Here is a 26,828-nt window from a genome sequence, read left to right as displayed (position 1 = left end):
TGGGAAGCCCATTAGGAGGCAGACTCCCGGGTCTTACTCAGCCTACAGAGTCGGGATCTCCACGAGCAGACCTTGGAATCGGCCTCTCACCAGTGTCCCAGGCATGTCCACACAGGCCCAGGTCACACCAGCCCTTGGCAAGTGGCGGAAGAGTTCTAAGCCGGGGGGAGACAGGTCCCAGTGCTGTCTTGGGCCTCTGCTGGAAAGAAAAGGGAAGAGCCTGAGGGAAGACCCTGGAGCCGTGAATAGCATCCCCAAGAGCCACTGACAGGACCAGTTGGCTCTGTGTGCTCCTCAGACCATGTGCCCCACGTCCAAGACAGGGGTGACCAGCTCCTCAGGCAATACAGTGGAGCGATGGCAGAGGTGTCCCTCCCACCCCAGTCCCACTCCACCCACCTCTAATGGTGTGACCTTGAAGGACCATCTCTCACCCATCCCTTTATCCTAAGTGAAACCCGATTTCCACATCCAACATGGCTCCTTGTTCAAAGCTGCGTGTTCAGAGCCTGTTGAGGGAAGGCGGGGAGGAGGAGTGAGAGGTGGTGTTTTCATCCAGGCTAAGTGGAGGGAGGCTCCTTGGATGCTGGGTCTCCCTCGCTGTTCAAATGGAGGAAGAAGGCTATGTGATTGCTACATCCCATGTATTTGTGTTCCTCCTAGATTTCTCTCCAAAACACGGCAATGAAGGATTCTGATACACAGGACATAAGGGAGTTCTCCAGTCCAGAAAGGTGCCATGCTCAAGGTAGCCCACCTTCCAAGGACTCCCACTTCACAGGACAGTGTCCAAGCTCCTCACCCGGACACCAGATGCTCTCCAGCGGGCCACACCACCCCTGCCTTGCAGCTTCAGCCCGGCTCTTGCTTTTCCAGTGTGACTTTTACTCATAGTAACAATGGAACCAGGCAGTTTCACACCTGGATGCCTGTGTTTATGCTAATCTGTCTGACAGAAATGGTTCTCCCACCCCTCCCCCTCTGTCTGGCTAGCTCCTGCTCTTTCTCCATGACCCGGCGCTCCGCGATACCCCTCCCACCCAACACATACCTCAGTCACACACCTCAGCTGTTCCTGTGAGCCGACCATACCACCACCCTGTGCTAGCCTGACTGGGGAGCACGTATATAGAAAGTTTCTGTTTCCCTCCCCGGCCCAACTTGACCAGAAATTCCTCAAGGACAGGGCCTGGGGTGTTACATTTTGTCTTTCCAGTGTCTGGTGCATAGTAGAAACTCCATGGATATTTGCTGAACCAAACAGAATCCAAATGAATGAGAAATGCCTTCCGATGCGTGAATGTTGTGATAAATTAATAGCTTCTGAGGATATGCTTGTTGGTATTTGTAGATGGCTTTTCAAGCCTCTGTAGAGATGTGACACCCATCCCCCTATATTAAGTGTAAAGTAACAAATTTAATGAGTAAACTGAAGGTGATTATTTGCATCTCAAAAGGGGGGGGGCAGGTTTCCTTTAAACATTAAGCTTTTGCTGGAACTTTCAGAAACTTGCCTTACAGATCATTAACTTCTGGGGGTGGGGAACAGGAGTCATGAAGTTACCTCCAAGAGTCTGGGTTCTGAGATGCCTCTGAAAGGAGAAAGCAAGGCAGAAGATCTTGGAGCCCCGCAGGACTGGATTCGGGTTCTGACTAGACTAGCCATGTGGCCTCAGGCAAGTCCCTCAGCTCTCTATACCCCGATTTCCTTATCCCTAAAGTGGAGATACACTACACTCACTCGGTGGGATTGTTGTAAAGATCTAAAGGATCCTATATGGAGTCTCTTAGCTCATAGAAGTTTCCCAGTAATGGTAAGAGTAATGTTGTTGGGTTTGACATTGCACGTGGACGAGAGGAAGGGGTCTTACCAGGTTTCCAGAACTTTACCTTGGATTGCCAGAGTAAGGAAGGCAGAAAGTATCCAGACCGGAAGGGCCAGACCGCTGCTGCAGCGTATTTTTTGTCTCACAGCACTTGACAATGTTTTGATTTTTTAGACTAACTCTTTCCATGCCGAACATGCGCATGCAGAGTGCTGCCCCCTCCCCCCCGTGCGGTGTGGTGGAGGTGAGGGTCTTGAACTCTAGAAAGCATACCACTTACGAGCTCCGTAATCTTGGGAAGATCACCTAACTCAGTTTCCTAATCTGTAGAAAGGAGACAATAAACAGTACCCATCTTTTAGGGTTGCCATATGAGATAAGGAATGTAAAGTGCTTAGCCCAATGCCAGGTGCACGGTACCTCCATAAATCCCCGTATATGGTACAGTATTGTATTATGAAGGGATCCGTACTAAGAAACGGCAGTAAGTGCCCTGTTGGAGGAACAGCTTGCTCTGGGAATATGGAAGGAGGTAGGGATTCACTTGCCAGAGCACTGACCCCAGACTTTGGAGACGGGAGAGCTGTGTGACCTTGGGCCTGTTCTGTAACACACAGGGTGTGCCCTAGATAATCTCTCAGGTTCCTAAATTAGCCCAAGGCCAGTCCAGCACAGCTCCCCAGACAGCTGCCCTCAGGCCTGGGGGGGGCTTGAGCCTTGCCCAGATGCCCCCACTTACAGGGTAAGTCCTCCTCACTCAAGAGCCAGGCCTCCCCCGGAAACCATCCCTCGCCTCCACCCCTGCGCAGGCACTTAGCAAGCACACTGGGTGGTCCTGTTGCTGTGCCTGTCATCTAGACGGTGACAGTAGCACGCAAGTACAAATAGGAGAGCAGCCCATACTTGAGTGAGAAGCTTGTGGGGCTGAAGGAACAATGAATGAGCACTTTTCCCTTTGCAGAGATTTCTGGAATCTCCTGGGTCCTAACTCTCTTATTGCTTCCCATCCTTTGTTGACAACTGTTTGCAAAGAGGTGAGATTCCTTTATCTCCCTCTGGGTGGAAAGAGAAAGAAAGCTCCGTTGGTTTGGGCCACAGGCTGCAGGGGAAGACCTTTGCTGCTACTTCCTCCCAGGTGTGGAAAAAGTGACAAGGTCTCTTCAGGAGGCCCCAGGGCTCTGAGAACCGGTCCCTATCCCAGGGGCTGGCAATGCAGGTACCAGGCTCTCCCGCTGGCAGGGCAGGATGAGGGAACCCGCCTGCACTCCGGGTACCCTTGCGCCTCTGGAAAGCAGAAACGAATGACCTTGACCTCTGAGGCGAGGGCCCCTCGGAGAGGGCGGCCCGAGTTCTCTGGAAAAGTTGTCTAAACAAAGGTCATTTCTTAGCTTCCACCCGGAGGGCCGAGCCTCCCCGCAAGCCGCGGGTGTGGAGTTACACGCATTCCCGCGGAGCCGGGGAGGAACGCGGTGTCTTCCTAGCCTTGGCTCGCGTGGAGCCGGGTCCCACGCCGCGCGCGCCCCGAAGCCTCGCCAGGGCCCGCGCGAAGGGGTCGGTCCCGCGGCGTCCTCCGAGCGCCCCGAGCCCCCTCGGTCCCCGCGCCCGGGCCCCGGCCCCGCTCGTCCTCCCTTGCCCGGGACGTGGGAGCCCGCGGCCGGCCGCGCCGGGAGCAGGAGGCGAGCGGAGGGCGGCGGGGGCCGCGGTGGGGGCACGGGCCCGCTCCTCCAGCCCCTTCCGCCGCCCCGCCTTTCTGCCCTCGGCGCTCCCTCTCTCGGCTCCCGGCCTGGGGCGCGCCAGGCTTGGCCTCTCCCCGGGGCTGGCAGAGCCGGGAACGAGCAGCCCATGCCGCTGCCTCCCCGCCCGGGCCGCGCCCGCTTCCCCCCGCGGACCCGCAGGCAGGCGGCGGCCCGCACCCCACCGCGCGGCCGGAACGGAGGGCAGAGGGCCGGAGGAGGGCCGCGCCGCTCCGCGGGATGGAGGGGGTGCCGGAGGCGGCTGCGGCCCGGCCCGCGGGAGGCGGCCCCCAGTGAGTACGCGGGAGCGAGGCGCCGGGCCGGCGGGGGCGGCGGGGGGAGCGGAGGGGATGGGGGGGTGCCGGCCGCGCGCGGCCTCGGAGCGGACCGGGGCGCGGGGAGGCCGCCCTGCGCGTCCTTCCCGCTTCGGCCTGCGGGAGTCAGAGCCGACCCCGGGCTCGGCCCGGCCCGACAGGCGGGCGGCTCCCCGGAAGGCTGCCCGTGCCCCGGGGAGCCCCGTGCAAGGCTCGCGTGCTCGAAGGGCTCCAGGCCCGGGTGCCCCGGGAATGCGGTTCCAGAGCCTACCCGTCAGAAAGTTCTTTTCGTCTGGCTGGCCTTGCCCCGAATCCCCTGCTTTCTGAGCTGAACTTTAGAAGAGAGGATTCGGTGGCTGGGCTGCAAAGAGAAAGTTGGTAAATTCCAGATCAGCTGGTGGAGGAAATGATCTCGCCCTCCTGAAGATACTCCTCATACTTCACAGGCTTAAGGCTGATGTGACATTTGCACTATGTATGTATTTTGCTTTATGAACTATGTACATTCCTGAAACATGTATAAATCGAATTGCAATAAACGACAATAGAGGGACTTGCCATTTCAGAGAATCCTGTGGTGAACTTTAGTTCATAGATGAAGTGAAAAATTAACTCCTAATTTGTAATTTACGTAAATATGCATTTTTATACATGCAGTTTACTTCTAGTGAGACATATCTAAATGTATGGTGTTCAGGGAGCTTTTTCTCAGAGAGTGGGGTAAATACTAGTGCACTGAACCACTCGGTGAATAAAATCCCATGCTCACTTTCATTCTCTGTGGAGACATTGACATCAGCTCCGCCACCAAGGAGCTGTGTGATTCTGGCAAGTCACTTAACCTCTCCAGACTGGATATTCTCACCTACAGAATAAGGGGAGTCGGGGGGTAAGTGATCACCTGATCACTGAGTGCTTTGAAAGAGCCACCGGCCTTGGAAGGAGATTTGCATTCCAAATCCAGCCTTCTTTCAGCCCCTGTGTGACCAGATCTCTGTGTGCCTCAGTTTCTCCACCTGTGAAAATGAGGAAGATAATCCCCTCCTGGCAGAGTGTGTGAGGATCACTAGAGAGAGTGTGTTTGAAAGCTCTTGCAGGCCCGCCTGCCACCGAGCAGACGTGGATAGGAGCCGGTGACTCGTCATGGCCACCCTTTGCGCCCGGCCCCATGCTGCTGACCTGTGGCCTGTACACAGGAAGGCACCTTCAACCCTGGTTGTGTTGAAGATACCCTGTGTGGTATCTTCCCGAAGTCCCTCATCCCCTTTGGCTCCCCTTAAAAAAGGAGGAGCTTGTTAGCTCTTAACAGATGTTGACATCCTCCCCTGAGTCCTCCTGTCAGCAAAGACAGAGGCCAGGGCCTGGGAAATCTGGCCCCTGTTGTCACTCTGGTCCACATTAGGCTGTTGTTTGAAGCTTCATTGTGCCCCATCTGTAAAATGGGGCTAGAAAAACTAGAACACTGCTCAGACTTGGAAGAAAAAACTCAATAACTTATTTGTGCCATCCAGTGATTTATACTTTTCAAAGTTCTGTCCCCAGGTTGTTCTCATCTGCACAGGCTTCAATACCAAGGCACTTTGGGGACCCAGGAGGTTGTTGGAGCTACTAGCCACATGCTGGGTCTCAGGAGCTCTGTCTGTTTTCTCCTCCAGAGGGACCCAAATAGGGAGCAGAACAACCAGCACCATGGAGATGACCTTGGCTGTGGAGAGAAGTGGCTCTGAGCCACAGCTGGATAGTGGACACCTCCCAAGACCCTGTTCCTGCTCTCTGGAAGACAGAACACCCAGCCTGATGGTCCCCCAAGACCCCAGGGCATGGGGGCTACAACTCCCAGGTCCCTCTGTGCTGGAATCCAAAGTGAGGGCCTTGAAGGAAAAAATGACGGCAGGCAAACAAGTGGTGAGCCCTGGCCTCACTTCTCACGAGCGGCCATCCAAGAAACCCAAATGCAGGCGAGTCAAGGTGGGCGGAGCTGGGGGCTCTGGGCACTGGGGGCAGTGCCTTATCCTTGTCTGATCGGGTGGAGAGGAACCGCCTTCTGCTGCAGGAGATGCTAAATGTTGGGGGCCAAGAACCCCCCAGGGTAGGAATCCCAGCCTGGACTCCACCCTGGCACAGAGGACTACCAGGTGAGGCTCACTCTGTAGGTCTGGGTGGTGGGGGCCAAAGGAGGGAGTCCAGGAGGAGACGAGGGGCAAGAGGGTACCTGTGGCGGGGTGTGGCAGGAAAGGGAGAAGGGCACAGCTGCCGGCCATCTAATTCCTCAAGATGTCCTCTTATTCTGGGCTTTGACATAGATTCTTTACCACCTCACAGCTAGCCTGTTTGCTGAAGACCCCCATGGCCCCCCAGACCAACTGGAGGCTACCGTCAGAGCTTGGGGTGGTTTCTCCCCTGTGGCTTACAGCCCTCTCTGGAGTGGCTCTCGGCACCTTCCTCCGGTGACCTGCCCCCAGCCCCCCGGGGGAGCTCAGCGCCTCCTGGCGGAAGCCCCACCCGCAGGGGGCAGGGTCCTGTCAGGCGGCAGCTCCGCTGGGATGTGTAAGTGTTCGGGCCTGAGGGAGCCTTCTTTCCGTGCTTCCCCCGGCTCCGAAAGTCCACTCCTCACCCCACACCAGAGAGGACCCATGCGGTCCCCTTGGCCCGCGGTCGCGCCCCCCAGCTGTAACCATGACATGCTGTGCCTCCACTTCTTGGGCTGAGACACAGAGCGGGGTTGAGTGTGTCTCGGGAACAAGCCGCTCCTGGAGACAACTTTCTTCCTTTCTTCCCGGTGTTCGTTAAGTCGCAGCTGAGAGCCCGGTTTCTGACTCTGCCCTGAGCTCCGCTTCTGTTCTGTGTCCTAGAGCGACCAGCAGGGGACGTGGACTGGGACTCAGGCATCTCCCTGCAGGACTCGGACCAGAACAGGTGAGAGCCCACGGTGCGCACGTCCTCTCCTGCCCTCCTCTTCCTGCAGCTGCTCCTGCCCCCCACCTCTCACACCCCACCCCACCCCTCGTTTGCCCGGCACCAGGAGAGTGGGAGTCCTCGAGAAAGCCAGAGGCAGGCAGGACCCCCTCCTCACCCTGTGCATCCACCCCCCACCCTCCGCCCCGCCACCGCACCAGCAGACCAGTGGACAGCGGGCCACTGTGGGTCCTCATGTCTGAGGCCCCATGGAAGGTGTCAGCCCCCCCAGTGCTCACAGGTGCCTGGCCACTGGGAGAAAACCACTGGGCACAGGACACAGGGCCAAAAGCACTGCCAACCACCTGCTCTGCATCCCTGGGCATCCTTTCTCCGGCCCTGGGCTCAGTCTCTTGATCTCTAAGGTGGCCCAAATAGTGTCTGTCTGGTTTCCTTCCCAGGACTGTGGTGAGGCTAACAGGAGAGAATGTGTGAAAATCCTTAGGGAAAGTCCACAGATTGCAAAGCGCTTCCCCCACAGTGCCTTCCCCACCCAGGGGGTCTGCTGGCTCCTGCAAAGGAGTTCACCTCCGACATCGCACGGTCACAGACCAGTGTCTCTGGGTGGTTGGCGCAACGGCGTGCTCGGGGCCGTGGGGCCACTCTCTGGAGTGGGCAGGGTCCTGGCAGGATGTGCGCTCCGTGGGGCTGAGGGCCACCCAAGTGCCTGCTCAGAGGTTGGCCTCCATCTTCAACGAGCTCCTGGCCCCGGGCGCACCGGGCTCTGTGTATCCAGCTGTGCAGTGACGTCACTTGGTGAGGGTCTCCTGGCGCCTGTGGGGGGCAGAGGTCAGAGTTGTTGCTTCTTCATTCCCAGGCCATTCCCTGCAGAAATTCCACTTCAGTTGACCTGCCTTCCAGAAAACGTGGATGAGGCCCCCCTGGTCCTGCTTTCACAAATCGAGGGCTGCCCCGATTCAGGCGATCCAGCTTCTGCTTGGCTACTGGCCTCTGCCGTGGCCTTGGCCAAGGGCCTGGTGGAGTGGGGGCTTTCTGGCTCCTTCGTCCCTCATTATTTATGACTTGGAATCATAGTGGGCTCCCCTCTGCCAGGTCCCTACATAGCCCGGCCACCATATGGAGGAGTGTGACTGCAGAAAGGACTGGTCCTCAGTGACACGCTTTCGTCCTCCGCGTCCCCTCCTCCTTGTCTGGGGAGCCCATGGAGGAGGCAGCTGGGGCAGACGTACCGCGTGTCCTGTGACATGGTGCCTCCTCTTCCTGCAGCTGCTCCTGCCCCCCACCTCTCACACCCCACCCCACCCCTGTCCCGGGCCAGAGAGAGGCTCCGCCCCAGCATGTTGCCCCTCGGGGCTTTGTCCAGAGCTCACTGTTCAAAGGAGAAACCAAAGCTCCTGACTGGCTTATTGGATAATAAGTAATAAAAATATCCAGTTTAGAGGAGGAGAACCTCAACTGTGGTGGAGGAAGGGACTCCCCCCACCCCCAAGCCCTGTGAGGAGATGGTGTTCGTGTAAAATCCTCGGGATGGGGATTTCTGGACTATTGTTTAAACTGCCAGGGCACCTGCAGCATTTTAGGGTTCAAGTGGGGTATATGTGTGCAGGTGTAGGATGTGTAGGTGTGTGCATATATGTGTGATGGGCAAGCGTGTGTCTGTGTGTGTGTGTGTGTGTGTGTGTGTTGAGGAAGAAGTTGTCTTAGTGAGCCTTAGGACTGTGGCCAGCAGATATCTGGGCATAGAGTTGGCATGGGGAAAACTTTGTCCTCCGGGGTGCCCCATTGACCTGCAATCTACAGTCAGGCCCCTCCCGAACAGACACCCAGGCTGAAGGGCCAGGGAACATACCCTAGTTCAAGGCTGAGAGAAACATCGGCCATGTCTTGAGGCCACCTTAGGCAGAGCGCCTCATTTGGTTCTATTCTTGAGTCTCCTGGGCAGAAATTAAAGTAGTCCCTAAGACACTGCAGGCTCCATCTGTCCCCTGAGGGGGATGGATTTATTGATGCCATTTCCTTCTAGCTGAACTTCCCAAGAGACCTCTGAAATAAGGCCTGCTTCTCTCAGTTCTGTAATCCAGGAGTGCCAATGGGACCAGCATCCTGGGGATTTAGTGTCTGTACGGAGGGGCCTAGGGCCCTGGGCAGTGGCGTGTTCTGACGCGGTGGCCGTGCATCTTGGTGGCCGTCCTTCATGGGGTCAGGACATGCTCTGGCAGTGAGTCCTCTGATCTTCTCTGAGAGTGTGACGAAGAGAAGGTCCTGCCTCACGCTCAGGTCCAGCATCAGTGCCTTTCAGGATTGCCATCAAATATCCGTTTGACCACATTAATCCTTGTCTGCAGTTGTTACAGCTTTGCATGGTGATCGGACAAGAAGCTCATGAAATGATGGTCACTGCAGAGCCCGAGACAGTCGTCACTGTGTGACGGGGGGTGGGGGGGGAGGCGCAGGCCAGCCTGTTGGGGGGGTAATCAGCGGGAGAGTCGGCCTTGCAGGTGGGACACCTGAGATGCTACAGGAACACCAGAGGTGCCCTGGGACCCTAGATGCTAAGGGCCGAATGCAGAGGAGACCTCCGTCCCCTGACCCCGGGGTGGTCCCCTCTACTGGGGGGCAAGGGAAGGTTGAGTCCTAGAGAGCTGGAACATGCCGGTGGCCAGTCCTTCCCTCCGGAAGACCATGCCAGCCCTGCCCTTTTCCAGCCCCTGTTGTGTGCCAGGGCCTGTGCGAAGTCTCTGCCCACCTTCTCACTTTATCCTAATAACTAACTGTAGGGCTTGTTCTGTTTCCCTGACAAAGAGACCCCTCTGGGGAGAGGTTAAGTGACCTGCCCAGGGTCATACAGCTAGTAAGTGTGGGAGCCAGGATTTGCAGGCACCGGGGTCTGTGCTCTAACCCTTACACCACACTTCCACAGCTGTCCTCTCTGTGTCCCCCAGGCTGCTCCTCGAGTTAGGGATCTGGGGTCTTCTGCCTCCCCCAGTGCCGGCGAGGTGTTCTCGAGGATGGACAAAGAAGGGGAGGTGACAGTCTCCAAGGGCTAATCTTGTTTCTCTCCCAAGCCACCGTTGAGATGATTTGGGGCGTAGGCTCTGGTTTGGGGACAGGAGGGGTGGGAGGTAAGCACTTCAGAGAGGGCAGATGGGGCCAGTGCTGTCGGCCACCTGTTCACAGGCGGACTGGGAACTGGTCCCATCAGAGACAGGAGCGGGAAGGAGAGTGCAGCGGGCGCTCTGCTCAGGGCTGGCTCTGCCCTCTTCCATCCTTAGCAGCCCGTGGGCATCCCACCCCAACTCCATGAAATGGCCAGGACCAGCTCGGCCTCTTCCCTCTCTTGAGGCTCTGCGAGAGCAGATCAGGATTACAGGTCGCCCTAGGACCCCAAGTTAACCCAGCTTGTGCAAAACATATGTGAAGCCAGAGGTGCAGCAGCAGTCAAGGCAGTCCTCACCCCACGCCCTGCACCGAACGGGAGTCAGGAGCTGAAAGCACCCAGCTCCGGGCGGCTGCAGGTGCCAGCGCGCCCCCTTGAGGCCGGCTCGAATCAGGACGTCCGTGTGGGAGCAGTGCTCCGGATCAAGTGTGTCTGCAGGGCTTTAATGATTGCTCCGCTGTGCGCAAAATGGAGAGAAGAGGGTCTCTGGGGTTGTGTTTTATTTGTGCTCTGCTGTTGAAGGAAACTCGGAGGATTCCCTAGGTTGTTGACCGCCCCCCGCCCCGGCCGCCCCGCATCCCTGTGGCAGAATCGTGCCCATTTTGGAAGCTGAGGCTGGAGGGAAGCTCAGTCCCGTACACGCACCTCTTCATGAGAAGAGAAGGCAGAGTGCCAGCCCACAGCCGCTCACACCCTGGTGGGTCGCAGTTTTCCGGCCCCTGCTGGGATTGCTACAGGTCAAAACTCCCTGCCCCAAAGCAGTTCATAGACTGTAAAGGGAGGCAGGGAGGGAGCCCCCAAGAATTTCCGAGGCCTGGCCTGTGGCTCAAGGGTTCAGGCCCACAGCTGCGAGAAAATCTCCGGCTTGTTAAAAATTAACATATTAACTCGCATTTCTGGAGAGCATCCTGTGAACCAACCACTGTGTCTGATTTCAGAGGGAATTGCCCGTTTGTGCGCTCACTGCCGTCTTTGTCTGTACCAGCTTTAGCCAAAGTTGTTGTTGCTGGGTCTCCTCCTCGCGCTCCTTGGGGACAAAAACTATGCCGGTCTTCTCTCTGGGGCCCCGTGCCTGCCAAGTAGCTGCAGGGAACAGGCCCTCAGGAAACGTTTGGCAGAAGCTCACAGGCAGGAGTGTAGGTGGGCTCGATAGAAGCGGGATGGACGCAGGAGAGGACACCCCCGGGTGGGTGGGACCCGCGGGAATGCTTTCGAGAAGGCTGAAGCGGCATGTGTGGATACTACAGGATACAAGATGGGAAGGCTGGCTCTCCATTTGTGGAGAGCTTTGGAATTGAGATTTTAAGTAGGGCAGTAAGAAGTGGAGAGACTTTCACCATCTTCAAGTAAACCGCTCGCCCGTGTTCCCATACCGTGCTCCCGGTTATAGGCTTCTAAGTCCTGGGTGGAGAAGGAAGGACGCTAACGCTGGAAGCCTTGACGCACAGCTCGTGCCCCCTGGAGCTTTCACGCCACGCCATTTCCACACTCCCGTACACGCCACACATGGAAATCCCCCGGTGGCCCCAGCCTCTGCGAATACAGAGGCTGTAGAAAGCTACTTTCCCCTCGACCACCTGTGGGGGGTCGGGCTGACATTCAAGAAGAGGAAGCCCTTTCTGGCCTCTGGAGTTGAGCCGGCCACTCTCCCTCCAGTTGGGGGTGTCTCGGGCACCTGCCTGCGCACACTGAGGCCAGGCAGTGCTGCCCAGAGGGGCCGCCGCCAAGGAGTTTGTTAGCCTTCAAGAAGGCAAGAACAGAGCCAGCTGCTCTACTGTCCCCAGGAAGCTGGCGTCTTGACGCCGCTCGCCTGCACCAGATCCTTTTCAAGGTGTTAAATGAGACAGGCGCCCTCTGCGGCAACCATTCTTGAGGACGCCCACTCTACCTTCTCTGTTGAGAAGTTACCTGTTTATTCTCTGGGCAGCAGCTTTCGTCAGCCACCAGTCTCCTCTGGCTCCCCATTCGTCGGATATTGCCTTCTCTGTGAAGCCTGTCAAGAGCTGTCTAGAGCAAAACCCCCGAGCCTTCTGGAGCTTCAAAACGGTTTCCCTTCCAAACGTACCTTCCCCTTGCAGATGACGGCAAGGTGATCTCTTCGGCAGGGATTTCAGTTCGAGGTTAGGGATTCCATCCTTTGTTCATAAGGGGGAGAGTTACCTAAAAAAAATAGCACCCTTAATAACAGCAATCGTAACAGTGAATGCTAACACTGATCGAATCTCACCCAGTACCCAGCTCTGCGATCAGCTCCTTTAAAAGGAGCTCAATCTCACTTATCGAGTGAGCCCTTAGCTAGCAGATGAGGAAACTGAGGCTTAACCCCAAAGTAACCTATCAGGGTGACCCACTTGTAAGGGGCAGCCCCAAATTAGGACCTGGTTAGGCTGCCCCAGAACCACGCTTGGAACCCGCACTCTGGCCCCAGCCTGTCCGTGTCCTGTGATAATGTCCCCAGGATAGCATCCCGCCCTCAGGCCACACGCAGTCAGGACTCAGTTTCAGGCCTGCCTATCTCTTCCCCTCCCTCAGGGAAACTGCACACAGTGTAACAGCAGGAGAGCGCGACCCTTGCTCATCTAGAAAGATGGAACAAGTGCGGGGCAAGAAGGTTTATGTATGTTCTGTATGCCATACATTCCCCTCTACCCACTGCATCCTGGAATCTGGGAAATGTCAGATCTCTTTATATTCTAAATTATTTCCCTGATTCGTGTTTCTGGGATGAAAGGGTGAGACCCAGACTTGCTGGAGCTTATTATTTTAATCCAGGATTATGATGGCTGCAGAAAGAGGCCACTCTGTCCTGCTGACCTCCCTCCTTGGCTAGGAAATGAGTGGTGGCTCTCCTGACTCGAGATCTCGACCTGTCTAGCCATGAGGGGAGCTGAGGTCGAGCTAAGCCTGTCTCTCCACCAGGAAACTGGCTTAGAGGGACAGGCCGGATGGGGGCACATGCTACCTTTGTCCTTGAAATCAGCTTGGGACACTGGTGGTTGGAGGGGCAGAGAGAAGGGCTAGAATACCCCTGTGGTGCTCCGGTTGTCCCCAGCAATTAGTTCCTTAAAAAAAATTTATTTATTTATTTATTTATTTGAGAGAGAGAGAGAATGAGCAGTGGGGAGGGCAGAGGGAGAGAGAGAAGCAGGCTCCCCGCTGAGCAGGGAGCCCATTGTGGTGCTCAATCCCAGGACCCTGAGATCATGACCTGAGCCGAAGGCAGACACTTCACCACCTGAGCCACCCAGGTGCCCCCAACAATTAGTTCCTTGTAGGTACTGCTGCTCCTTGGTGACTAAACCTCTGTGATGTGAGCTCCCCGGGGAGAGGACCTCAAAATCCCCCACCCAACCCTGTGGTCCACCAGACTACCTGGCCAAAACCTGGATTCACAGGGTAGCGGTGCGAGTCTACGCGCCTATCCAACTCCCACTGTTCACAGATGGGAGACTCAGGCCCAGGGAGGAAGAGCGCTCAGCCATGTTATCTCCGTGCCCTACCCGCTGAGCTAATGAGGCCCAGACATGCAGGTTTTCGAGAGAGTAGCGACGGTGTCTGTTCTGAGATGGAATTGCCTCAGCCTCGCCATGCGCCAACGGCCCCAGCCCTTCCAGGAAATTTCCACAAATGTGGGAGCTGAGATGGTGGGGTGTAGTCCGTGATGGGAAGGAGTTGGCTCTAGGGCTGTGTGCCCTGGGCAGAGGCCAGGGCCAGGCGAGACAGGAAAGCCTCGCTCGGATGGAAGAGTCTGAACCTGCCAGGCTGGCAGGGCCGGCACCCCGCCAACAGACCAGCACGATTCAGCGATGGTTCTGGGGTGGGCAGTCAGGCTGGGAGAGGCTCGACATCCCCCAGCACTGCAGCCGCTTGCCCCCCGCCTCCCGGGAGGAAGAGCCCTTTCCCCTGCACGGGGCTGGTCAGGGCCAGGACTGCCTGCCCTGCTGACCTTGACTGCCATCTGTGAAGGTGGCTGCCACGCCCCTCCCGGCTCAGCTTGCTACTGCACGGACACCTTCAGGAGCCTAAAAAGCCTTACTTTTGTAATCAGTGGAGAAAGCAGCTTTGTTTGCTAGGAACCAAAGCAGGGCAGCTGATGAAAACAAAAAAAAAAAAGGAAAAAAAAAAAAAGAATTAATAGCTCCAAGTAGAAGGAGCAGAAAGGAAACAGCAAAGCTGGAAAATGGCTTAAAAACCTGGGGGGCAAGGCCAGTCCTGGCAGCATCTGGCCAGCTGCCTGGGGGCGCTCCTGCCTGCCCACCAGGTCTTGTGACAAATGCCCTCCGACAGCCAGCCGGGGAACCACACTGTCACCGGAAGGCTCCGAGTGTGGGGGCCGGCGGCCGGCGGCTGCAGGGCGTCTCTCGGGCTGGTAACCTCATTATCTGTGCTGTAGGAGCAGGAGCCCCAGGGGGCACAGCTGCTCTCAGCAGAGGGTCGGAGAAGCTGCCTGCTTGGGAAGCTGTGCAAAGTGAGGCCTCTCCTGCCAAAGGAGGCTTCACAGGGCCACAGGCCTGGAGAGTCACTTTCACGTCACTGCAGTAAACCTTCCTGGTTCCAAAACTGTGCCTGGGCCTTGCCAGGGTTCATATGCACAGATGGTGCCTTTATTCTAGCAGTTCTTTTTTTTCCCCTTGAGCTCTAAAGCAAGGTTAGGTGCAAAGCATGAGCAACAAAGAAAGAAAGACGAAAGCAAACAAGAAGGGAAGAGAATAGGAAAGAAAAGAGAAAAAGAAAGAACCACAGACTGCCTGAGCTTGTCCAAGGTTGTCCCAAGGAGGTCTCAGAATTATGCCATTTCCCACTCACATCTGTCATCTGTCATCCAGGAAACTGTTTGGTACCTTCCCCCAGTCAGGGCCCTTTCTTGGGGTCACCCATGCGGCGGGCGAGACAAGGGATTTGGGGGGCTACCGCCTGAGATCTAAGCCTGGCTGAGCCTCTACCTGCCTGGGTTCTCTTTTGGTGGATCCTCCCTGGTGAGGACAGCCCAGCGTATATGACAGTGAGGACAGGGGCAGCCGGGGTGGGGGGGGATGCTGAAGTCACGTCAAAGAGTGTGACTTCAGCCACAAACACTCTCAGCCTGCCCTGGGATCCAGGGACAGGAGGAAGGAGGAGACAGAGGGTATGGGAAGGAGACCGGAGGCAGTGGGGCTGGCGATCGTCTGCTTTGCTCTCCACTGCTGTTCGACCTTGAGCAGTGCGCCAAATGTTCCTGTCTGCTGCGGAATGCCCTCATCCGTCAGGCGGAGAGCACACCTGCCCTGGGTCAGCCTGGCTGGGGAGAGGGAGCTCAGTGGAGAGAAATGGCTTGTCAGTGGGGGGTTGGAGGCTGCTGTTATTCTGTACCCTGGCGCGGGCTGTATGTCACCGTCTGCCAGACAGCTTTGAAAAAGGGCCGCGGCTCTGGACCGGCCCGGGGGGCCGCACATCTGGTAGGTGGGGAGGGCTGGTAGAGGACCCTCATTTTTACGAAAATCGAGCCATTGGCTGACTTGGTGTGGGTCCAGCTTAATTTCTCTGAGCCCTGAGCCGGTGCCTGATGGGTTTGGATTGGGACTGAGGCAAGCAAGCACCAGGATTTACAGAAATGTCATTCCCCCCAAGGAGCAGAATGTGACGGGCTGAGGCCTGACTCCTCGTGTCTGCGGTGGGGGCTTGCATGGGTTCGTGTGGGTGCAAAGAGAGGCAGAAGGAGAGAGGGAGGTGATGTGTGTAAAGACCATCTGGCTGGGCACAGGCCCAGTCCAACAACGCCAGGCCCTTCCCCCGTCCTCCCGGATAACTCCCATTGCCTGCCCAGGGAAGGAACAATAGAATAATCTAGAGATTCCCCTGCCCTTCTTAGATCCTCCTGGGATCTCTGCCTCCAGTCCCTGAGCGGATGTCCAAGGTGAGCCAGCTCCCTGGACGTGTCCAGAGATGCTCAGGGCCATTGCTCAGACTCCAGGCCCCAGGTCCCCGGCCCCGGGCTGGAGCCCTCTGTGTGGGAGCTGGACAAGGAAGGCTGCACATGCAGGGCCTTTTCCGGCACAGCCGAGCTCAATGCTGTTAAAGCCCTTCTAATCCATGTTATTTTCTTCTAATCCCTCCCCCCGCCTGCTCTGGCCTGTGGGCCACCCTGCAGGACCTTTGGTCCCAAGCCAGAGTCTGTGCTGAGCCCCAGGCCTGAGGAAGCCAAGCATCTGCTGCAGCGTGCCCGCATGAAGGCCAGGACCCGGCCCCTCCGTGCCAGCCATGAGATCGTGCCCGCCGTCGCCCAGGGCAGCCGGTGAGTGGGGCCCTGGCCAGGCTGGCCTAGGAGGGCTGTGGCAGGGAGAAGAGGTAGGATCTAGCCAAACTGCCGCTGCTCGCTCCTCCCTCTGTCTATGTGTGTGGTTCCCACGCCAGGCACTTGATTTAACTCATTTAGTTGCTCAACACACCTTGACTGAGTGTCGAGTGTCAAACATTGAGTCGTCAAAGATGAACGACACATAATCCAAGCTCCCTGGAGGGACAGATGTCACGGTCTCCAGGGAGAAAGACAGGCACACAGATCAATACAATTCTGTGGACTGTGGTGTAGGAGAGGTGAGACAGGCATGCAGGGCAGGAAACCTGAACCTCCACCTGGAAAGGACAGCAGAGGCTCTAGAGGCCGTGGCTGCTAAGTCGGAGCTTGAAGGAGGTGTAGATCTTCACTGGGCACATGCTGGAGGCCGGGGGGAGCATCCCAGGGCAGAAACCCTGAGCAGAAACACTGCACTCGTGTGGGAGGGAGGGAGTGGCTCGAAGGCCAGAGAGCTCAGTGGAGGCCCGTCAGGGAGGCCTCCAGGCCTACTGAACAATTTGGATGTCTCCAGGAATAGCTAGGAGGCACTGAAGGATTTTAAGCGGGTACATAGCATGATCACACACACATCTCAGTAAAGCTGCTCTGGCCGCCAGGTAGTGTTGGATCTGGGGGCCTGGGGCAGTGACGGGGCTGAACTGTGGTCCTGGTGAGATGTGACAGGGACAAGGCTGTGGAGACAAGGGATTGCCAAGAGCCAGAAGCGGGCAGGTTTACTGAGGCAGCAGAGCAGTTAGACTGGTTAAGACTCCAGAACCAGACCACCGGGTTTGAATTCGGGCTCTGCCACTTACTGGCTATATGCCTTTAGGGAAGCTTCTGTGCCTCAGTCTCACACAGCAGAGCTGGCGCTCCTGGGTGGGCCTGACTCGGAGCTGCGAGCCCATGCCACAGTGGGCCCGCCCCAAAGCGGGACCTCTGTGCTGTTGAGAAAGCCTCTGCTTTGGTCACCAGGATGGGTACGCTGGCTCTGCTGGTTTCCATCGCCATGTGACACCAGAGGGAGTGAGGATTCTCAGTGGAACTGGACCGTATGCTCTTGGATGGGAACGCTGAGCCCGCTCACTGAAGGCTGAGAACCGTCATGGCGCCACTGAGGTCACTCCAGCATTCGCAGAGGGCTGAGGCCTGCCTCTGGGTTCAGGGTCATTGCGACCCCTAGGAGAGGGGCTCGGGAGATCCTAAATCCTGGCAAGCGGTGCCCAACAGGCTACCCTTTTATTTCTGCATCTGTGCCTTGTCTCCCTCCGCTTGGAGGGCGCTAGTTAGGAATGGGCATGGCTTCTTTGGAGCATCCGAACTATTATTCTCTGCATGTATACGGCCCCCAGAGCCTTAGAGTTACACAGAGCCCTCCGTTCCACTTTCTATAGATCCTTAGGCTGGGTTTCGTAGCCGCAAAATAGTCAAGAGGATGATTTGTGAAACAGACGTGACTGCGTAAAGGTCCTCCTGGACACCTCCTGTGCCCCAGATTCCACGAGCAGCTCATAACAGCCCCAGTCACTGACCTTAAAGTACGTTCCCTTTTGTCAGGCTGTCCCCTGGCCATCAAAATGCTATAGAAAGGCAAGGTGACCCACTTTAGCAGCTGCTGTGTCCAGAAAGAATTACTTCAACTTGGCAGCACTGGTGAATCCTCAGAGGGTGTAGCTGAAAAATCAACACCAGATGGCTTGCTGCAGATGCTTCTAAAGGTTATGCTTGTCAGAGCACCCTGGAGAGCCATGCTGAGTTCACAGGGAGATGCCGCACGGGCCCCAGGCCTGAGTTGGATGCAGGAGCGCCCCCGCACCCTCCCCTGCCCTCAGCCCAGAGGCATCCCTCCTTCCAAAGAGCAGCTCGGTAGAAGATGGATGGAAGAGTGGGGGCAGGCAGAGCAGTCTCCAGAAGGCCTTCTCTAGCCTCAGTCTGGCTGGAGGTGGCTGGGGCAGGCCCAGACAGACAGGCTTTTCTAGGAGGGGAAGAGGTAGACGGAGCTGCATTTTCTGGCAGCAAACCAATGTAGAAATCCAGCAGCTCCTGGAAACACAGGCTCTTGCCGTTTGGGGGACAGGCACACCAAGGTTGGTGTTCCTAATACCGGGAGGGCAGAACATGACAGCAAGAGGCCTGGGGTCCAAGGTTTGAGCTGGTAGTCTGTCTGCCGTGGCATGGGGGAGGGAGGGCCTTAAGCTGTCAGCCATAGCTGGTTCCCGTGGGGGTGGCAGAGAATCAGTCCTGAAGAATTTCACTCTGACCTCTCAGACCGCCCCCTGATTCCAAAGACTAGCTTTATACATCATATTCCACACCCTCAGCAATCCAGACCGTTCCGATCCATCAGGACTGTGAGGCTAGTCAGTGGCTTTGCTGTCAAGGCCCAGAGGCAGGGGATGGTTAGGGATGGCCAGTGACTCCCCCAGGGCACAGGTCGTGTTCACCTGAGCCAGATAGGCAATGCCTTTTACTTATACAGAAAGTAGAGCTGGGAAGGGCAGCCTGCCCAGTCCAGTAAATGCTATGTCTCTGTATAGGCCGCTCCCCCCGCTGGCTGGCATGCTTGAATAGTAATTGTGAAGCATGTATGGTTTCTTCCCGCTGTTATCTGAACTCCTTTCCTTTCAACTGTATACCATATTTGTCCTTCAGTTGGGTAGCTTGGTGAAGGAGCGGGTGAAGGAGGAACTCGCATGAGGGCAGCCTTTTTGAAAGCATTGGCATCCTTCTTCCAGAATCACTGAAGCATCCAGTTAGAGAAAGGATTAGTAAACCCACTAATCACCAACATGCATTTCATTATAATAAGCTGGTGTGTCCAGGCCCCTGAGCAAACTGTGCTCTGTACAGTATGCTATCGGAGAAGAGTTTACTTCTCCGTTTGGGGAGATGGGGGGCGGTGGGGAGGGAGAAGGTAAGGTTAGGGAAGGCTTCGAAGACACTTTGAGGACGCATGAAGTATACCAGTATAGATCCTTGCATATATGGGCGCACTTCTGGGCAATTGGAAAGAAGCCGCAGGTCTCCAAAATCCGGGCTCCTGTCTCCAGGTAAGACTAGACCACCAGCATGATCAGTGTCTAGTTCTATTTTTGTGGTTCCATCTGAGGGAGAAAAAATATCCACAGCTTGCTTGTGCAGCTGCTCAGGTGCCGGTCAGCCCGGGAGCTGGGCTTTTGTGGTCTCTCCTTTCGAGGGAGGAGGAGGGACCATGTGGTCATGGCCGTGCCTTCCAGCACTAACATCCTGTGAGTCTGTGCTGACAAATGAGAGGTACAGGTGTTCAGAGGAGGAGATATTGTCATGATGCATTAGTCAGGTTTCTTCAGAGGAAGAACCAACAGGATGTGTGTGTGTGTGTGTGTGTGTGTGCATGCGCATGCGTGCATACATATATATGGAGAGAGAGAGAGAGATTTATTTTAGGGACTTGACTCATGTGATCATGGCATGGTAAGCCCAAAATCTGCAGGGTAGGCTGGCAGGCTTCAGACTCAGGAAAGAGGAGCAACTCAAATCTAAAGGCGGTCTATTGACAGAATTCCTTCTTGCTCAGGGAAGAGCTGTATTTGCGCCGTTAGGGCCTTCACGGATTGGATGAGGTCGACCACATCGTGGAGGGTAATCAGCCTTATTCAGAGTCCACCCATCTAAATGTTAACCTTACCCAAAAAATGTCTTCACAAAAACATCCAGAAGAATGTTTCACCAAGTAGCTGGGCACCGTGGTACCAGTCGAGCTGACACACAAAATTAGCCATCACACATGGGATGTCTATACAACAGGTAACATTTTAACAGATAGGATTCAAATGCAGGCAGGTTGCCGGAGTCCAGCTCCAGCCGGGGTGGGGCTCTTGTAGGAAAGGACGGCGTCGGCGAATGAGGAGACACAGACACAGGATCAGGTTGCAGGCATCTCCTCCTGACAGCCTCGGAGGAACTTTATTTATATGTTAGGATATTTTTGTTTTTCCAAATCTTAGATCATTTTCTGGATTACAGCCATAGCCTTCTTTCATTTTTCCTTTGTAATGATTAACATGACCTTTATTGACTTCTGCTTACTGGCTTTCGCTAAAACTAAAAAACAGTACGCAAAGAGAAAGGTGCTAGACAGAGCGTGACCGTCTTGTTATTTTGTTCTATAGAAACTAATTCTTTGTGGAATTAGTTTCATTATGATTGCTTAGATAAGCGTAACTAAGGTGAGTAGTCACTTTATCATGAAACCCCAGAAATATTCCCACAATTATAAAGATTGCCATAAACAAAATGAAAGAGAATAGCAGGAGCCAGCTGTGGAGTCTCCTGTTTTCAGGATCGTCCCCCATACTTGGACTTTGTCAAACAGCATGAGTAGCTTGGCTCGCGCCAGCAGGTTAAGAAAAAAAGACTCCAGGAAATGGGGCAAGAGGGCTGCATGAGGTGGATGAGGTGTAGGAAGCCTGGGGGTCCTATAAAGTGGGTGGTGGGGGGCAGAGCTGGGAAGGAAAACAGTGAGGAAGGTGGAAGGCCTGTGTTTTTACCACAAAGACTGTGAGCTGGATCCTGTGCCCCCTTCGGGGACAGTGTGACAAGGCTGTACTCCAGGAGGACCAGCAGACAGGAGGCAGGGAGGCTGGGTAAGAGGCGGGAGTCCAGTGTGAGTGATAGAAAAGCGATAAATGAGAAGAATGGTGTGAATGCCAAACACTGAGCAGTAGACTGATGGGGATGCTGCTGCAGGGAAAAGGAAGGGAACGTACAGTCCTTCCTTAGGTAGCCTATGATGGGAAATGCCTGGAAACTCAGGTTCCTGGCTCCAGGGGGCCCTGGTGTGAGATTTATGTAGATGTTTTCTTGAGCTGAGCAGGACTTGACCACCAGCAGTGTCTCCCAGGGCAAAGGCCGGTGACAGGACGGCTCTTCCTAGCGCAGTCCTTGTCCTCACAGCTTTTCAGAGTGCGAGTGAGGGGCTGAGGAGGGCAGGTAAGTGGGTGCTGGAACAGACAAGATGCAGAGTCCAAGGAGAAACATGGGTGGCATTCTGTCTAAATTTTGTCTGAGCAAGAGGATTAGGAACCCTGAGTGGACACTTTTGGGAGCAAGAATGCTTAGAAACCCTGACTTCAGGTCCCGCACAGTCTCTGTAGAGACTTATAATTCATTCTTCCCATTAAACCTTCATAGCAAACACATCATTGGAACAATTCATCCCTACCAGATGCCCATGAATGCCAGGCTCACGTCCTCTTAAGTGCGCGCACACTTACACATACACATACACACACGCACACACCCCACTATGAGGATTTTGCTCTTATCCATCGGTACATCCTCTGTTCAATATAATGTTTCATCTTGAATCAGGCAACAGAAGGAAACACAAGATAGGAAGCTCCTACTGATTTCGTTTAGAGCTGGGTTTCAGGATCAAGATGGGCTTGGAAGCTACTCGGGTTTGCTGCCTGACTCCCCAGGAACCTGATGTCGGGTAACTTTGGAGTTGTAGTCATCACGGAGCTGTACCCCATGGTACCCTCCTCCCCATCTTCTGTCTGTGACCTGTCTCCCCCTGTCTCCCCCTCAGAGACGGCCGGAGAAGCCCAGCCCCGGACTCGAGGATGCCCTTTGCCAGCAGAGACACCCCGCAGAACGGGAACACGAGTGACTCGTCCAGCGGGGAGTCCAGCAGCGGGCAGTGGCCCAAGCGGGGCGCCTCCCCATCCCGCGTGCGCTTCGAGGACGAGTCGGCCCGCGACGCCGAGTCCCGCTACCTGGAGCGGCTGCAGCAGCGCCAGCGCCAGGCGCGGAGCTGCGCGCTGCCGACGGCGGCTCAGGGCCCGCTGCGCTCCAAGCCCGAGCTGGCCCACTACATCAACGCGGGCTTCGCGCGCACCGACGCCGGCCAAGGGCCGCTCTACGGCCTGGTGGGCCGGCCCGAGCGGAGGGGCGGCCCGGCGCCGCCGCCCGCACGGGGCGGCGCCAGGAAGTGCCAAGCCTGCGGCAGCTGCATCCACGACCGACGCCCCGCCCCGGGGAAGGCCGGCCCGGACGCCAGGGCCCTCCCGGAGCGCGAAGCTGCCTGCGGGGTGCCGGCGGAGCCCCTCAGCTCTCGGGGCCCGAGCCCCCCCTTCGGGCTCCTCCCTGCCGAGCCGGGGTGCCTCACGGAATGGATCCGGGAAACGCACATCGGAGACTCGGCGCGCCCCGAGGAGGCGGATTCCGCGCTGGACAGCACGGACACCTCGGACAGCTGCAGGACCGACAGTGAGGAGGCTGGGACCTCGCAGCCCAGTAGGGCTCGGGGGCCAGCCCGAGGCAACAGCCCCCGTCCGCGGGGCTCCAGGCCTCGAGGAGGCCCCAGGTGGTTCCGGAAGGCGGAGCTGCCCGGGAGCCCTCAGGCCCCGCACTACCTGCTGGGGGTTGACCACGTGGAGGGTGCAGCCGAGGTGAAAGAAGGCAGGGGACACCTGCCTGAGGGGACTCTGGTTCCCAGAGAAGAGGCTTTCGCTAAGCCTCCCGTCCTGGAACGTAAAAGGGCTTCCCTGGGCTCCCAGTGGCAGCCTGGCCCAGGGCTGGGAAATCACTGGGTCCACCCGGTGGATTCCCGGGCTCTGAGCAGGACAGCCTATCCCCTGGCCTCTTCCATGATGCTGGGGTCCTCGGCGCCAGGCAGACAGGCCCAGGATGGAGGAAGCCATGAGTCTCTGGAGACTGTCTCTGCTTCCTCCCTGCAACAGAGTCACGCAGAGCCCTCTGCCCTGCACCAGGCCCAGCAGCTGACCTCTTCCCTCTCCCCCGAAGGCTGGGTGCCAACCCCTCCATCTTCAAGGAAAACCACCTCACCTGTGTCTCACAGGAAGGCAGCCCTGGCTGCACCCCGCAGGCTGGGTGAGCAGGGAGAGCCTGTGGACCCACCTCCGCCTCCTTCAAGAAGTGTAGTTGCCAGGACCTGTGAGCTCTCCCCGGCCCAGACCCAGCCCTACGGCCCTGCAGGCAGGCATCCCCAGCTGGCCCTGTCCACCAATAACTGCAGCAATAGCCTGCCTCTGGGGCTGCAGGAGCCCTGGGGAGGGGCCGGCCTCGAGGCCAAGGTGGAGGATGGCCCCTGCAGCCAGGAGCTGCCCCCGGAGAACCGCGGCCACGGTAAGCAGAGACCCCAGGCCAGGCGCTCTGAGTCCTTCCTTACCTTTGATCTGAATCGATGACATAGCTGTGCACACTCCCGGCAGCTTCTTGGGGCCCTTCAGAGCAGCGGCAGGTGTTCTGGAAGCTTTGGGGTCTGTGGGTTGGGTGTAAGACTCAACGTCAGCCTGGATACAGATTAGCCACCTCCTGCGAGGGGAGGCAGAAGGCAGGGAGGCAGGGGGTGACGCCCTCTGACTGCGGGGGACCCTGAGGTGTGTACAGAAGCACTATACTCTGGCTGCTGGAGGCCGGGACTTTAACGGGGTTTCACTACCAACAGAGCAGGCCACAGCTGTAGATTTACAATTTGCTTAGAGCAGTCAGTGCCTATAATCACATGGTTGAGACCCTTTCCTTCAACATCTTCATTTCATTCATTCCCTAATTCATTCGTTCAGCACTGATTGAGCACCTGTTACATGCCAGGCATGATACCAGGCACTGTGGGGAATGCATAAGTGAATGAATTCAGCGGGAGTCCTGCCCTTGAGACCTTCTGTGGCCAGGCAGACGTGCTATCTGGAGAACACGGTGACCAGCAGGCAGAGCCCTCCCAGACCCCCAGCCCTCCTGGGCAGGCTCCTAGGTTTCAGCAGGAAGGGCTGCAAACGGGTGTAGGGCATCACCTCCGCCGTTGGAAGAGATCCTTATATTGTGGGCCGATCCCGGGCATCAGCGGTCATAGGCTCTGATTCCTGGTGCTGTGATCTGGGGTGAGCAGCTCAGCCGTTCGCTCTTAGGCAGAGATAACAGGTCTGCCCCCCATAGCCTTGCCTTAGTGTGTCCACGACTGTGACAGTGCTGGGGTTGGGGTGGCTTGGGAGAGATCCAGGGCTTGGAAACACAGTGGAGGAGAGCAGAGAGCTGGTAGACCAGGCTGACCTTCCTGAAGATGTGGATGCCAAGCACCCTCCCCCGGTGTGTTGGCCGACCCCTCTGCTCCACACGGGGACACAGACATTTCCCCTCTCCCTCCCTTGCTGACAGGAGCCTTAAGAAAGCAGGCATTACCCTGAGCTGCCTGCTGCCTGCCCGGTTCTAAGGTGTGGTTTCTTCCGTGGGGTGGGCTCTAGGCCGGCTGCTGGCTGCCCCTAGCCACTTCCTGAGGAGCTTCTATTCTACCAGCTGCTGGCCTTTCTGGGCAGCCTGGCCTTCACCTCCTCAGACTCCTCCTCTCATTAGCCAGGAGGTCCTGGCCACACCATGTCAGCCCTCTGTGCTCCAGGTTCCTCCTCTGTAACCTGGGGAAATAGGAGAGCCTATAGCCTATCTCCTAGGAACCCACGACGTCATCTCTGTAGAGGGTTTAATTCCTTGCCTAGCACCGCATACGTGCTCCCGAAATGGTGCTTGTCATTAACGCTTAGACATCACAACCAACGAGACTGTGGTTTGCATCCCGGGAATGCAAAAGTTCCCCTTTCCCAACTATGTCTCTTGTTATAGGAGGCACATGACTTATCACCAGCAGCCCCTTCATCGTACAGACATTTATTAATCACCGACTGTGTACCAGTTGTGGTGCTGGGGGTGGTGGGTCACAGCAGTAAACAAGACCCCTCATTCCCGTCCTGCTGTATGGGAGTCTCATCACTGCCTCCGCTGCTCTCCTGGGGCTCCCGCCTCTCTCCAGCTTCCTCTGGTTCTCCTGCCTCTGTTGTTGGGCATGTCCCCTCCCCTGACCATGACCTGCGGGGATGGCTCAGTGACACGGGAGGGCTGTGGCTGTTGCAGGAGGAGTCCAGGGCTTTCTTGGCCCAGCAGCTGTTGGCGCAGTCAGCTCCGTGAGCATCACCCTCTCCCTGGCCTTAGAGGAGTCGGAGTCCAGCCAGGAACCAGAGGGAGGCCTGCAGAGGCCAGGGTTGAGTTCCGGAGGGCAGGTGTCATCCCGGTGAGTGATGAGGGCAAGAGCCCTGACTGCCAGAGGTGGGGGGCTGGGAGGCTGGGCGGAGAAAGAGACCCCCTCCCTGGCATGACTAGCCTCACTACTCCCAAACCCTTAGAGGGTTCCTAGACCTATTCCGGGCATGGCACCTTAATACTCCTTTCCCAGCCACTTTTCCTGTGATGCGCATGCTGGCTCATTCCCCAAGCCTCAGGCTCCAGGTGCTGTTCCGGGCACAGCTGGCCAGACAGTCCCGACCCTCAGGGCGCTCCCAGGATGGGGCTGCCTGAGAGTGCTTGTTTCTGACTCAGGGCTTGGGAACAAGCAGACGCTGAGGAAACAAGCCTGGCATTCACCTTTCCATTCATTCTCTCCTTCCGCGCCGAGGGTCTGAGTCTTCGCCGAGTCCCCAAAGCCTTGGTGAGCCAGGGCTGTGGCCACGACGTTCTTTCCTGCACCACACCCCACTCCTGGTGACACCGGGAGCCAAATCTCCATCTCTGGTGCTGTGTGCTCCCCAGAACCCCAGACCCATACACCCTGTTTCCCCTGACTTCTCCACTAGGGTGGCTGAGAGGCCCCTGACCCAACGGCTTCTCCCCAGGTCCTCTTCCCGGCACCATCCACCATCCACACGGTGCTCACGCCCACTTTCTTCCTTCCGGCCTCTCTGACCCCCTGGCATGTCCCCTCCAGCTGCTGCATCCCCCCTCTCTCGCCTTTCTCCTGGTCTGAGCTGCATGACATCTTTCTGACAACCCCAACAGCCCCGGCGACTCTCTGCCTTCACTCTCGCTCCTACACTTCCTTCTCGGCACAGCGACCGAAGGTACATTCTTGAAAATGCCATTAAATAATGTCATGTCTCCTGCTGAAAACCCCCAGTGGCTTTCTTCTCCCACTTGGGATAGAATCCGAGCCCCTTACCTTGGCTTCTGTGCTCCGTGGAATCCGGCCCACCTGCCTGGCCTCTCTGCCCGCCTTGCTGGCTCCGTCCCAGGGCTGGTGGCCGGGCCCCCTCGTGCTCTGGAACACACGGAGCCTCTTCCTGCCCTGGAGCTGTGGCCCCACCGTTGCCTCCGCCTGGGGTTCTCACCTCTGGCCTCGCAGGACGGCTCCTCCTTACCATTCAGCTCCCAGCCTGGGTGCCATCTTCTCGGAGGGAGCTGATCTCCCTCTCCCTCTGCTTGACATTTCTCAATACTTGCTGTTGGTTTTTCTCCTTCGTTTACTAGTCTGAGAGTAAGGACCTTGTCTGTCTTGTGTACCACGGACCCCTGTTGTTTCTAGAAGGCACAGAGGCCCGGAAGAAATCCTGAATGAATGAATGGAATGAATGGGTGGGTGAGCCCACAGTTGGGTGTGAGGCCCGGGGTCTCGTCTGAGCGCGTCTCCCGAAAAGCTGCCCAAGCAGAGCATCCTGCAGATACCCTCTCAGCCTTTCTGTAGCCGGCCGTCATGTCCTCCACAAGGAATGGGTGCTGGCTCTCCTGGGGCCCCCAGGGCCCTGA

General features: G+C 56.9%; 1 protein-coding gene across 1 annotated transcript in view; it reads left to right on the top strand.

Annotated features, from left to right (window-relative positions):
• The first annotated feature begins 5,851 nt into the window (after positions 1-5,851).
• The window catches only part of KIAA1614 (KIAA1614 ortholog), a 37,094-nt gene continuing 16,117 nt past the window's right edge, over positions 5,852-26,828 (top strand). The window contains exons 1-5 of the mRNA XM_081824779.1: positions 5,852-6,008; positions 6,726-6,789; positions 16,074-16,217; positions 21,832-23,390; positions 25,167-25,323. Of these exons, the coding sequence (XP_081680905.1) occupies positions 5,930-6,008; positions 6,726-6,789; positions 16,074-16,217; positions 21,832-23,390; positions 25,167-25,323 (2,003 nt within the window). The 5' untranslated portion in view covers positions 5,852-5,929. The remainder of the gene's footprint in view (positions 6,009-6,725; positions 6,790-16,073; positions 16,218-21,831; positions 23,391-25,166; positions 25,324-26,828) is intronic.

The sequence above is a fragment of the Leptonychotes weddellii genome, chromosome 6, assembly GCF_054177405.1.
Source record: "Leptonychotes weddellii isolate Sample4059 chromosome 6, ASM5417740v2, whole genome shotgun sequence".
Classification (NCBI taxonomy): Eukaryota; Metazoa; Chordata; class Mammalia; order Carnivora; family Phocidae; genus Leptonychotes; species Leptonychotes weddellii.
Note: the sequence above shows the minus strand (reverse complement) of the source record. Positions and strands in the feature narration are given on the sequence as shown.